A 14,805-nucleotide genomic window follows, 5' to 3' on the forward strand; every position below is an offset into this window, starting at 1 on the left:
TAATTCTAGTGAGTCTTTCTCAATATTTCCAATAATCTGCCTTCACTTTCAAACAAAGTTTCATTTCTCAGAAATTTCAGATTAAGACAGTCCTAGTGAGCAGATCATCAGCATATAGATACAATTTTTGTGACATTTTTCCACATTCTCAAGAAACGCTAAGGGTTTTTGATCGAGTTTCAATCCTTATCATGATCTAAACACTTGGATGTTACCTCTTTGAAGTTACATATGGTTCAGTCATAACTTCAGTAAGTTCCGAAATGACTTTCAACAAATCTCCAAAGTTTTCAGCAGTTTTCTTAGTAACCAAAAGAAAGATATTAACATCATCATATTGGCAGGTTTGAAAGAGCATTATTTTTGTCTGATCTAGAATTTTAGAGCATTCAAAGTTGCAGATTTGAACTAAGGTTTGATCAGAATCAACAGAAACAATATTGAATTTTCATACCAATAATAATGTGGAAAGGGAAGTCTGATGTGGAAGCATTACTATAACGGGAATCTGATTTTTTTATTATTAATATTGTTGTATGTGGGGAATCCTCACGCTCTATTTTATTAGGATTTTTTAAGAAACTAGGAACATGTTGCCTTATGCACCTAAGGAAAAGCTTGGGCTCTTTTAGCAAAAATCATCGATTTGAGTAGCAATTGTAGAGCTTTTAGATCTTGGAATGGTTGATTCATTCCTTTCTTAATGTTAACGATTTGTAGCTAATGGTTAAGTTCATTTCCTGAAGTAATTTATGCACCACATATCTGACATGTTTGATCTTTGTAATGTGTATAGGAATAGAACATAAACTAATATTTTGATGTTTGTCTATTACAGCCTGAAAGTTTTTGTGCCTTTGATGGTTCTTGCTTTTACAATTCTTGTTCCTGTCAATGCCACAAGCAGCATTTCAGATGCAGAAAAGGATGATGTAGGCTTCAGTGATATTGACAAGTTTTCAATCTCAAATGTTAGTGAGGGTTCTAACAGGTCAGATTTGAGTAAACTCAATTTTTACCTTTTTTGAGTTCAATTTTCCATATTTTCATCTTTAATGGAATACTATTATTATATTTGGATCAATATCATTAAAAAGATGGCAACTTGTCCAAACTCCATTATTTTCAATCATAATCATTTTTAATGTGAACACAATAAAGATTAAATAGTTATAAATTTGGTTCTATTGTTGACTAATTTGATTGATTTTAATTCTAAAAGAAATTTTACAAGCACCTTAAATCCACAAAGTCCTATCAATTTGATTTCTTTAATGGGATTTAAAGAAATGAGTAAATTGTTTTTTGTGTTTACCTTGGCATATTTGAGTTATTAAAGCATTGGCATATTGTATTGGATGACTAGATATGTTGTGTATTGCGTAGTTAATTAATATTTGGTTAGTCATTGTTGGTACGTGTTGTTGGTGTGTAGGATTTTTGATGCTTGCTACCAATGTATCTCATTGTGATTGAATCTATGTTTGTGATCAAACACATGTTGAGGGAGATCTCTTGTTCACTTTGCTTGGATTTATTGTTGTCTTATTTTGGAGAAATGTGTTTTGAACAATTTTTGTTTGTAGATGCCTAGTTTTTATTCCATTATCTAAGTTGATTATCATAATATGTCTATTTTCAATTGTTTTTTATGCATGTCTATGTAATGTCCCCAAATTAGAGATACCCAATTTCTGCCCTAATTGAAGCAGAATATGGGTTAGAGATACCTATTGCCTTGACTGAAACCCTGCAATTATGTTAGAAAGTACACAATAACCAATAAATAGATCTATTAATTAGGAAACACCAATCATACATATGTGAGATATAGTTCTAATTACAGTATTAAATTATGCTTGAGGAGTTCAATCATAGAGGGCATAGAAGGGGGTGACTAGATAGGGTGCCCTAGAGACCCTCTACCCTAGGCCCAAGGGCGGATCTCATTCCCCCTTGGCCTCATTGGCCTCATGTGGCCATTACCATATGAGTTGGAATACCTAGTGACGTATCCAATCACCGTTTTCCTTAATCTTGTCATCCCTTATCCTATGTCTTATGATTGACACATTTATTCATCATGATAGAGAGCATGAGGGCTGTCACAGTAGGGTGCCCTGGAAGTTTATACTTCATAGGCCCAAAGGCAGCACCCCCCGTACCCTTTTGGCCTCATGGGACTCCCCGGTCTTATACCATGATGTGGCGTGCCTAGAAGGTGACCCCAACAACGTTTTCCTCTAATTGTAACTTGTCTCCCTCTATCATGACTAGTAACACTCCAAATAAACCAACGGTAATATCTCATAATTCAGATCTATTATAGCAGATATGAGCAGAGTGTATTGTCTAACAAGGATATCCAAAATATCAACAGTATCCATTATAAATATGCAGAATATCAATATGATGAACATACAGAAATATACAGGTACTCTTATGCAGAAATAGTCACAAATATTGCTACAGATTTAAATGTATGTGCACAGGAAACTCATACAGACTGGAGTGTTAAAAAGATTTGCTGAGATATATTTAATGACTATAATAAATCAGAAACCTTCGATGATTATTGAATTCTCTTCCTTGATTGATGGATTGTTGTTAAATGATTGTTATTTGAATGAGTGATTGATCAATTGAATGAATTCCTTTGATTGTATGATTTGAGATATTGTTGAGTGATAATGTAATGATGCGCAGGTTTGATATATTGGAGAATGATGATTGAATGAATGCTGATCTAGTAGAATTATTTGTTGATAGACTTGTGGTTATTGTTTTGATATTTGTTTGGAAAATTTGATGTCATGGATTCCATATTCCATGAGTTTTGTATACATTTGACAATATTTATATATCTAAGTTTTCTATTTCCTTCAACTAAATTTTGTATTTATACTTATGTGATCGATGTATACTTGTGGTTGTGATTAAATTAGCTTCTATTTGATGATGTTATTGTGTCTTTAAGGTTTATTTAATAATAGGGTGCATAAAACAATTTTTTAATCCTTAAGAAAATAAATTTCTTGGGTTTTTCACATTGCCTAGTCTGCGTCGAGTTTTTTTGCCAAGTCTCGAGTCTCGAGTTGAATCACCCTTCCCAAGTCCAAGTCCCATTTCTATGGTTCTAACACAACCTTTTTAAAGGCCTTTAGCATCAACCACTGCCAATCTAAGGAATTCGCAGGTTCTATATAGCTACCATACCACTCAAGTATTGGGCGATTAAATTCTTTATGTGGCCGCTATTTCTCTTTGCTTGCTGGATGATTAATTTTGATTTTCAAGGCATGATATTTGAGGGTGATTTAAACGAATGACTAGATGGCTTTTCACTCCAAGTTGGGCGCAACTTTGATGCTGATTGTAATTCTGAGCTCTCACTGCTGGATGAGTGGAGTCCATTTCTTGCTGGAATAGGTACTGTTGTGACCTTTTTCACACATCGCCTCATTGCAAATGGGGACCCTGCCTTTTTCCTGCTTTCTAGGGTTTTTGTTAGTGCCCGGTGGCCTTCTGCTTCAGTTCTGCTCGGTTCTGTCAAGTTTTGAACGGTTTGAGTCCTAAAGATTGAAATTCAGATTGTGCAAGCCAAGTGATAATAGATTCCAGACATTGTCAAATTCAAGGAAGAGAGCAACATCCATTGCTGCCCCAAGGAGTTGATCCAGCTCCCGTACCTGCTCCTGCACCACCTCAACAAGATTAGGAGTAACTCACGTTGCGGTGGCACCTCGTCATCTTCCGACCAATCAGATTGCTCCAAGTCAACATGCCCAGATTCAATGAACTTGACTTGTCCGAAAATGAAACTAGGCGCATACTTTAGTGAGAATGGCAACTGTGCCACTTGTCATGTTCTCATTCATTCAAACTGATAGAGTTTGTGAAACCATAATTAGGGTTTATAACTTTCAATTTGGGCTCTTGATCACTGTTTGATCTCGGCCGTTCATTTATTTTCTGAAAACTATATAAGGCTACCTCCTCTCATGAACTGACTCCTAAATTTTATAGATTCGGAATCGTGGCAGAATTCTCCATCCAATGAATTGACTCCTAAATTTTAGGAGGATCCCTAAAAATAGGAATGTTGAAAAGGAGACATGGACAATTCACAAAGTAATTGAAATTCCTTCCTTTAGGACATAATTCTAGGAAAGGTGAAAAACTGACTAAGTGTTGGAAATTCCTTCTTTCATGATAGAGTTCCTGAAAAAGGTGAAAATTTGGCTAAGTGTTGGAAATTCCTTCCTTCATGACGAAATTCTTAGAAATGTGAAAATTTGGCTAAGTGTTGGAAATTCCTTCCTTCAGGACAGAATTCCAGGAAAGACGAAAATTTGGCTAAGTATTGGAAATTCCTTCCTTCGGGACAAAATTCCAAGCAAGGAAGAAATACACCCAAGGATGAATTGAACATAAAATTTCTAAGGCAAGGAAGGAATCAAGGATGAACTGAACAAGAAATTTCCCCTCCAGGGAAAAATTTGAAAAATCCATTCTCGAGCATCAAATCACATCCAAATTTCAAAAGTTTTACAGATTTGGATTCGTAGGAGAATTTTCTCTCTTTTGGACTTTGGAACTCTAATTTGGAAATTTTCCTAAAAAATAGGAAATGTGCAGAATTGATGAAAAACCTTCTTCAAGCAAGGAAAGTTGAGGAGACTTCAAGAAAATTCTTCCTGAATCGAATTTTCCCTCTCCAACAATTCCAAATGCGCAGGAGCGGATATACGACGGCGGGGTCCAGTTGCATGGCGAGGATCTATTGAACACGTGGTAGTAGAGTGGCGCATTCATTACCGGAATATTTGACCAAATGGCGACCCGGTCATTGCATGTTGAATTTATGGCAGATTCCTTTTGCATGCAGCCGCCGCATGTGGAAATGATGGATCATTTATGACATAATGGGGTGATTTTTGCATGGATTAATATTCAATGCATGTTGGGCGAATTCGAAGGAGGTGGTGCATTTAATGCGTAATGGATGCTATTTTGGGTACTTTTGAATTAATTGTATATGGGCATGATGGGTTATTAATTGGAGATTCCCACCTTGTTGCATCATGTGTGGAGAATCTTTTGGGCAAACGCTAATTAGGGTTTTGCATGTAGCCAGGGCTTGAGGCCTATATAAGGGGTGACCCCCCTCATTTGTAAAGGAGGGAGCTTTGTATGAAATTGTTGTGATAAGTTTTTGAGAAAATAATAGTGAAACATTGTTCTTTGATAGTGTCCACTTGAGTTATTTTTTCAAAACTTGCATGGTTTCACCTTCCTCACTTAGATTAGAAGTAGTAAAGTGCGTTGATTTCAATGGAGAATGTAATGGTGTTTGATGAATTTCCATGGTTCATACTTTTTGTATCTTGCTGATTGTAAGTTGCAGTGTAAAGTTAGCCTGAGCCACTAAACTTGTGCTAAGTTTGGTTGTGGACAGTCGTTTGGATTGCGCCGTTTTGGGTATTCAAATGCACTTTCTCGATTTGAAAATCCTTCAATATCCTCAGAAGATTGCACCGGTTCTTGCGGAGTTGTAGTTGAACTTGGCGAAGCAGAGCTTGGTTTATTTGAAATTTGTCCACCAGAGCACTATTCATTGTTATCACTACCCTTAGGAGTAGATTTAGATCCTTCTGAACCCTTTCCCTTTTCTTTCAGTTCATTCTAGTCCGTTCGAAGCAGCAACATCGCAAAATTGCCATATCCAATGATGGAGTTCCAGCCACAGCAAAGAAGTGAAAGAACGATGCACACGTAAGGCCCCTTGGATTACCAACAATCACATCAGCCAACTGAGTCACGTCCACGCATTGAAGGAACCTTGGAGTCGATTGTTTGAACTTCTTGCAATCTTTGCATGCAATCGTACTTTGATCAAGAGAGAGTGAAGTGACCGTTAGGCAACTTTATTCTGTGTTAGACGCTGTCATAAAAAACACGTCAACAGGGTCAAATACATTAAATAGAAGAAAAAGAAGAAGATATTAAAACATTCAAGGAAAAACAAAATTAGCTTGAACGCGAATGAATACTACTCTACACAGGTTGACATTATTGTAATTAATGTAGCATCAACGTAAGAAGGTAGATATCATTCATGAAATTGCCTAAAGAGATTTAATAATGCACATAGATATAGAATAATCAGGATGAATGACTTGTGAAAGGGTCCATCCTAGAACATATAGATCCTTAAGAACATCACCTTAAGGAGTTAAGCAATTTGGTTCCAATCAACCAAAAGAGGGAAGTGAGAATGGTGGTCAAGATAGTGAGGGCCGCCAAGTAGATGCTTAGTGTAGGAATGGCTCAATAAAGACCTATTGTGACCTAATCACACATCACCGCATTCCAAATGGGGACCCCCTACTTTTTAGGTCGTCTTGGTCTTTTAGTTTTGAAGGAAAAATCCTTCACAACCCCATCAATTTTCAACATTTCCTATTTTATCTAGGAAGAATATTTTTTTTGTTCTTTTTGAGTTCATCTTGTTCCAAGGAAGATTTCCCAACAATTTTCAACATTTCCTATTTTAAGGAATTTTTTCAAATTTGAATTCTGGAGCTCAAGAGAGAAAATTCTCTAACTTGACCAATTTTGTCTCTGCCTCGAAATTTCTTCAATTTTGGGCGAATTCCCATGCCTGAGGATGATTTTTGATTTGCTTTCCTGAGGGGATTTTTCTTCCCTCCTTATCCTTGTATGCTAATTCACTGCCATGGAGGAATTTCCCTTGGGAAGGAAAAATCCTTCACAACCCCAGGAAGATGTTGATTGATGGGAAAGTAGTTCAGGAGAATGATGTTTATGATTTCCCGTGGTGGTTTTACGCCGTCTAAGCTAGAAAAGAATATTTTGAAAGATTCAGCAGGGAGTCTGCTTCCTTGAGAGACCCAATCAAGAAAGCACAAGGAGAAATCCTTAAGGCAGTAGAGGCACTATTTTCCAGAGGGGTGACTGAAGAAGAGTTGACGATGAACTTCCTTAGGGATAGATTGCATGAATTTTTTTGTGGATTCATTTTCCATAGAACACTTGGAAAATGTTTCTTTGTTCTTTGGCATAATGCAAAAGATGCAGGAGTTAGTGGCGGATTGGGCGAAGCTTTTCTTCAAGTGTGAGGAAGAAATTGCCTTGATGGATTTCAAGATGGAAAGCGTGCCAAGTATCTCCGTAGGAGAACTGGAAGCCGTCGTCGCTAGGTTCGTTGCATATGCCATTAATGAGCGAGATAACGATCATCCATTTTTGGACGGGAATATTTTGACATAATGGCACATGCACGGCTGGAATATTGACCAAGTGGCGGCTGGGTCAACGCATGCAGAAGTAGTGGTGCATCTTTTTGCATGTAGCCATTGCGTTTGAGAGATGATGGTGCATTTATGGCATCATAGGCGATTTTGCATGGAGGAATATTTATTGCATTTATGATGTATTGGGAAGATTTGATGGTAAATGGTGCATTTAATGCACGAAGTGGATGCCATTTTGGGCATGCAGGAATTTATTGTTAGTGGGTTTAATGGGCATTTAATGAGTATTCCCACCTTGTTCAATCATGTGTGGGGAATCTTTTAGGGAAAACCCTAATTAGGGTTTTGCATGTAATCATGGCTTGAGGCCTTTATAAAGGGGTGATCCCCTCATTTATTAAGGGAGGAGATATTGTCTAAGGTTGTTGCAAAGAGCTATGAAAGCAGTAAATTTAATACATTGTTCTTTTGAAGGCGTATACTTGTCTTGTTTTGTAGCTTGCATGATCTTGCTTTCCTCACTTAGAGTAGATTTGTTTTAAGCACTTAGATGAACGGGATTTATGATATTGTTTGTAGTGAAAACCTTGCTAATACCTTTTGTTAATAGCTGATTGTTATTAACTTTGCAAGGTTAGTCTGAGCCTTTTATGTGGAAACCTAACTTTGATCATTAGGTGGACATTGTTCTTTGATGGTTTTCATTGGTGTTACGAAAATATTTTGCACAACCTTTGAAGATTGCACCGCCTTTGTGTAGTTAAACAAAGTTGGCAAAGCAAAGTGCGGTTGATTTCACTCAAGCAATCATTGTCTCCTATGTTCTTAGTTTTAGAATAGCTTCCCCTGAACCTTTCCCTTTTACTTTCAGCATTTTCAATCCAAAAATCCTAAAAAGAGCTTCTCATTGATAAATCATTCGTGATCGAATTCCTCAAAAGTTACAAATTTTTTTAAATCTTCTTCAAGTGTGAGTAAGTTCCCTTGGATTACCGACATATCACATCAAGCCTATTGAGTCACATCCATTGCATAACCGAAACCTTGGAGTCAATCGTTTGAACTTATTGCAATCTTAGCATACGATTGAATTTTGATCAAGAGAGAGTAAAGTCACCGTTGAGCAACTTTATTCTGTGTTAGATGTTGTTATAAAAAACATGTCAACAAGACCCCATTTCTTCCAAAGAATAAGTAGGGGAGTAAGGATGTGGAGAGTAAATGTGGAGAGAAAATAAGGGCCGCCAAGTGGAGTAAGAAGGTTGTAGAGAACAACCTCTCTTAGGCTTGGTTAGAAATGGCTCCGATAGGCTCTCCCTCCCTCCCAAGAAGAGGATGAGAATGGCACAAAGGCTAACTTGAGCCTCCAAGTAGAGCAAGTAAGTCTCTTAGGCTTGGTGTAGAAATGGCTCAAGGGAAGTCTCCATTCCTTCCAAGCATAAAGAAATGTAGGAAAATTATGGCCCAAAGAAGGCAATTCCTCTCAAGATAGGGTAAATTGGCTCAAAGAAGCGAGCCTCCCTCAAGTGGACAGAATGGCTCAAGGAAGCCAGTCCCTCTCAAGTTGGGCAATGGTTCAAAGAAAGCTAGTCCCTCCCAAGTTGGACAAAAATGGCTCAAGGAAGCCAGTCCCTCCCAAGTTGGACGAAGATGGCTAGGAGGGATGCCCTTTAGAATAGTAGGCGCTTGCTCAGATGCTGTTGACGGCAATATTGTCCACAAATAAAACTAGTTAATTAAGTTGTAATTGTCTTTGTTAGTTCGGTAACCGAGGGATGGTAGTTACGGGTGCGACGGTTGGCCCTCGTACCCCCTCGGTACCTTTATATACCTTAGAAGGTAACTTGTAAGACACGATTATGAATGGAATAACATCTCTTATATTTTATCTGATATCTATGGCATTATTATTTTGCATTACGTGTTTTATCTGTATGTTTTAAGCTAGTCACCCGAGAGGGCAAACATTTGGCACTGTTGTTTAGACATACTTGGGAAAGGAAAGAGCGGATGGCGTACGAACACGATGGGCCTACCCATTGGTGAGATTAACCCAGAGGCCGATGACGCGCAAATAGAGCTCTACGACGGAGAAGACACTGCAACGAGGGAATTTTCAATCCTGCTCCAGGTAGCCATCGAGACCTACGTTCGAAGAGAGGCCATGGAGGCTGAAGTTCCAACAAGTGCCGTGTGGAGTGCACTGGAAGTTAGCTCCGCAGTGAATCAGTTGATGAACCACCTCCCTTGGTTGCTCGCACAGGCATCACTGGCCCAACGAACTCGCTTGGAGGAGATTGGTCACGAGGAGCGACACCAACAAGTCCTCCAACAGTACGAAGAAAACAGTCGTTGCTGGGAAGGCGAGCGAGATGGCACGAGGCCAAGAGGAAATTGAACTCTGAATTCGAGAGGGATAAAAGAACATTCTATATTGAATAAAGGTGTCATAAGATTGACACAAGTTGTATCTGATAAGATGAATTAATAAAGGAGTGTTCTATTTTTATGTGTTGTTATTTATGGAAATGCACGGGAATTAATGCCCAACCTATTAAACAAAGATAGAAATAAGAAAGCAAAAAGTGAGGAGTGGGAGGCCGCGCAGAGGGCCTTGATTTTGGAACAACAAGTAGAACGTAGACGGAGGTTGAGGCAACTTGCCGAAGGACGACCTGCCGAAGGGTTGCTTGAAGGGAACCAAGGAGGTGTCACGGAGGGTGCAGAAGCCGTAGATCAGTTCTACACGTCGCTAGAACACCGTAGGGCGTGAAGCCACGAAGAGTTTTTGGAGGAAACTAGGCTACGAAGGAATCTGGTCGAAGAGACCAGGGACCAGTTCAGGAACTTATCCCTTACGCCGTGCACGGAGGACCACTGAAGGGAGGATGCGGGTGAGAACGGAGGGGAGGGCAACCGTACGACTGTACGTGCGGAGGAGGCACATACGCATGGCACACAGGACCCCCTTTTGGGACCCAACACACCAAACACACAGGTTCAAAACACCGTACCCCCAGCTACTCAAGGAGGAAGCGGGGGAGGAAGTGGCGCGGGTGCACAACAGCCATCTCCGGGGACACGACCCCCACCAATGGCAAGTAAACAGAAGCTGCCAAAATTCAATGGCGACGGGAAGGAAGATCCCATTCGTCATTGCCGCACTTGCAAAACCATATGGTCAGCGAACAGTGTTACCAACCAGGATGACTGGGTACAGTAGTTCCCAACCACGTTACGTGGAGTTGCCATAGATTGGTACTCCGATATCGACAAGCAAAGAGTGGTCACATGGGCCAATCTACAAAAGGAATTGAAGGAGGAGTTTCGGTTGCTCCGTGATGACAACGAAATCGTAGCTGAGATATACAGTACCAAACAAGGTACCAGGGAGACAGTACGGGCATACAGCCGGAGGCTGAAAGAATTGCTGGGTAAAATGGAAAGCCAACCAGCATATGGACTGAAGAAATGATTGTTCATGGAAGGGTTGAAATCCTCCTTACGGAAGAAGATGAAAATTGTACCCCCAACGTCATATGACGACGCCTATAATAGGGCGATGGACTTGGAGAGCGAACACAAAATGTCGTTGAAGAAGAAGAAAAGTAATAAATCCTCATCCGACGATGACGAAGACTCTGTCAGGGAAAGCATCAGCGATGGCGAATCGAGTAAGAAGGTGCACGCGCTTTAAAAGGATATGGAGCGAATGCTGAAGGAATTCAAAGCCATGAAGCAGAGTACAAGTAAGACTGAAGAAAACGACGTGTGGTGTACAGAGTGTAGGAGTGACAGACACACCAAAGGGTCTTGCCCCAAGAAGGCTTTCTACGACATTTGTTAGATTGCCGGACATTTGACAAAGGAATGTCCCCACAACATGAAAACCAGGAGCCAACAACTTCTCTTCACGCAAGAGTAGCCGGCCGTCGGAACTTCGCAACCCACCAACAATAATGCATCATCTGGCGGATACCAGAACAATCGACGAGGAGGGAAGACCAATAATAATAAGAGTCGGATCCAGTATGATGCGAAGGGATGACCAATGATCCAGTGCCGAGCTTGCAATCAATGGGGCCACTTTGCCAGGGAATGCACCTCAGAAGAAACTCCACAAAAACTATGCAAATGGTGTAGGCCTGGAGACCATGATGATGTAACTTGCCCAAAGTCTGGAGTGAACCTGCTCAACATTGACAGGACGGAGGAACGGGTATTGGCAATCACGCGGTCTCAGGCAAAGAAGGCCACATACCCAGGCCCTTGCACGGAGAAGCAGCGGGCGTTGGAGGCAAAGGCTACAGTGGCGAAGGAAATGTTGGCACAAGGAAACACTCAGGAAGCGGCAAGTACTTCCTGCTTTGAGGCTGAGGAAAATATCCTTAATCAAATGCTGCAGATTGAAGTACCTGTGAAGATAAAGGACCTCTTGGAAACGATGCCGCAATTACGTACGACACTCCTACGTACGGTGCAAGTAACCCCACATAGTCTGATGACCCGGAACACGGATGTTCCTGGCGGAACACCAACCGATCCATTGGTCCTGACACTATACAGTGGGCGGCACCCCGCGGTGGTAGAAATGGGAATACTTGGCACTATTCTGACTGACACCATTGTCGACGGCGGGTCGGGAGTGAATGTGCTATCAATCTCTATATGGAAGGAATGCTGAGGGCTATGGACCTATAGGTTTTGGATCTCATGCACGAACTGGATCACGATCATGAAGGTATTACTTTGTTGGATCTTGTTCTTTACAATAATAGTCTATAACGGCTGCAGGATCCACTGCTGGCTCAAGGAAGCCAGTCTCTCTCAAGTTGGGCAAAATGGCTCAAGGAAGCCAGTCCCTCCAAGTAGCAATATATGCAACAGAAATTGAGTAGTAATTTTTCTAACTTTTATCATTGCTTTGATTTATATGATTGCATGTTTGGTACTACTAATCTATGTGCAGGTTCTTCCAAGAAAGAAGGGAAGGAGGAAGGAACAATACGAGCAGATTGAAGAAGTAGAAGTTTGAACATAGTATTTAATTAATATTAGCTTGACATTTGATTACTATATCCTTGTCTAACCCTAAGATAAATATGCATCTATGTGTCTTTGTATATGTTCTTTTATTGTGTAGGATCTACTTACAAGATATTGTTTGATTCAAAACCAAGACTGCATTACTAAAGATATATTTATATGGCCATATGTAACCCTCCTAAAAGGAACGTTACAAAAAAATCAATCTAGATGAAGGGCCTCTTGCACTCATCAGGCAGGAAACATCTATTTTACAAGGTTATGATCTTCATTACAAGATTGTGAAATTGCTTGATGAGAAGCAAATTCAAGAGGGGGAGACTGTGATGTCCCCATATGGGCAATCCACAAACCAATACTGATCGCAGCTTTAAGATCGATCCTTATCAATTAAGGAGGAAAAGCATTTGCCTTTGAAGACATCAAGTATACATGAAGACAACATAACCAAGGATCCATAGAGATCAGAATAACATTGACAAGTATCGATCAAGAATCAGTGACTCAGAGAAGTATAACAATGATTATCGGATTAGCTTAACCCAAGAACTAGTCATCACGAGGGGATAACAGCAGTGGATACATAAACTATTATGTATCATTGGTTAATAATGAATAGATTATGGAAAGGAGTGTTTCAGATGATGATAACATCAATCACCATATTCGTAATTAAAGAAGAAAGAACTATCATTAATTGATAGAGAAGTAATTATAACTAACCAATTGATTACTAAGGGGTGCGATTTGCCTAAAGGAAAGAGGCGATTATGAAGGGATATGTGTGGTATCCTTTGGGAGTGCAACCTATCATATTCCATTGAGAGATACAAAGAGGCATCCAAAATCATTCTAACGGGGGGATTAGGAACGAGAGAAAACACCTTGATGGATTGGATAGAAAGGAGTCAGAACAGCATCAATATCTACAGTTGCAAGCATATAATTCAGAACCAGTCACAACCACATATTGACCATTGTGACAGTGCACATTTGCATCAGTATGTTGCAGCATCAGATACAACAAATACAGTGCTGCAAGCAATACTTATTGATTGGATATTTATACTGTTTATATCAGACATCACATCATTATACTATCAGCATATTTCATATATCAAACATTGCTAATAAGCACATTGATATCTGTATCATCTTGCATACATATGTTGTGGTTGAACCTGAGATAGAAGTTGATATCTTTAGTAAACCTCATTATTTAGTCTAATAATAAGTGTCTGATAGAGTAAGTGTGAGAAGCTGGAGTAATTCTCCCAACTTTCTAAGTTAGTCAAGAGGGGGACACTACAGATATCAACCACTTAGATTGAACCCTCCAGGATTGGATCAAATCCCCCTTTTGCAGAGGCCTTAATGCAATCTCCTTCGAGACTATCAAACAGTTAATATCAGTTCACCTCAATTTTTTGGAGGCCAAATGAAATCATCTAAAGATATAATTTACTCATGTGTATCCCTCAAATTCAATTTTCTTGAAATATAATATATATTATATTTTTTAATATTATATATGTATTTTAAATTTTATAATCAACATGGGCCTATTATGAAAAAATAATAATCTCTATTTGAGACATTGAGAAAAATAATAAACTATGTCAATTTTTTTTTTATTGCAGTACATTAGGTATTATTTATCTTGTTTCATTGGAAAAAATCAATTTATATATAATATGTATAGAGAAATGCTTAATGATAAAATAAATATCTGAAATTTTTGTTATTTCCATTAAAAAAATAAAAAAATAAAAGAAAATATTTAATAGAAATATACTACAAATTATTTGTACACAAGATATTGGAGTTGATATATGTCCAAGAAATCATTAAAAGATTTTATTTGTAGTTCAAGTTATGCATTATGGTAGAAATATAAGAAAACATGCTTCTAATCTCAAATAAAATTACAATAGTAGAAATATAGTAAAATATAACGAGTATAGTCTCAACTAACCTAATAATAATGTAGTTGATTCAAGCTATACATTATGGTAAAAATATGATAAAACATGCTTTTAATCTCAAATTAAATTATAATAGTAGAAATATAGTAAAATATAATGAATGTAATCTCAAGTAACCCATTAATAATGTAGTTGACCCCTTTTAACTATTTTGAAACTAAGCATCATTTTGATTCTCAAGAATTTACTTTTTGTTTCCTATAGGTTCTGGGCCCATGTACTTATGTCATGTGTATTTACGATATGGACATGCTTTGTTCTTTATAAGGAGTATGAGATGGTAGAGTCTATGAGAATTTGTTTCTTAGAAGCACAACATCGTCGTCCTGACCAATTCACGGTAAGTTTTCCTTATATTAGGCAGCTATTTGATTTTGTGGGATAGTCATGTTAGTTGTTTGATTTAATGGGATAGTTCTATTAAAAAAACAAAAGGCTGGTTATTTGTTTACTTCTGAGAGTGTTGTAATTGCAAGATTTTTAGAATCTATTTGAGT

The 14,805-nt window shown here is 38.6% G+C and overlaps 1 protein-coding gene across 10 annotated transcripts in view; it reads left to right on the forward strand.

Moving 5' to 3' along the window:
* LOC131028162 (CSC1-like protein At3g21620) overlaps positions 1-14,805 on the forward strand; it is a 280,393-nt gene that overhangs the window by 15,154 nt on the left and 250,434 nt on the right. For all 10 annotated transcript variants that reach the window (XM_057958389.2, XM_057958391.2, XM_057958385.2 and 7 more), the window contains exons 3-4: positions 839-991; positions 14,513-14,648. In XM_057958389.2, coding sequence (XP_057814372.2) covers positions 839-991; positions 14,513-14,648 — 289 coding nt within the window. The remainder of the gene's footprint in view (positions 1-838; positions 992-14,512; positions 14,649-14,805) is intronic.

This window comes from Cryptomeria japonica, chromosome 5 (genome assembly GCF_030272615.1).
Source record: "Cryptomeria japonica chromosome 5, Sugi_1.0, whole genome shotgun sequence".
NCBI classification, from domain to species: domain Eukaryota; kingdom Viridiplantae; phylum Streptophyta; class Pinopsida; order Cupressales; family Cupressaceae; genus Cryptomeria; species Cryptomeria japonica.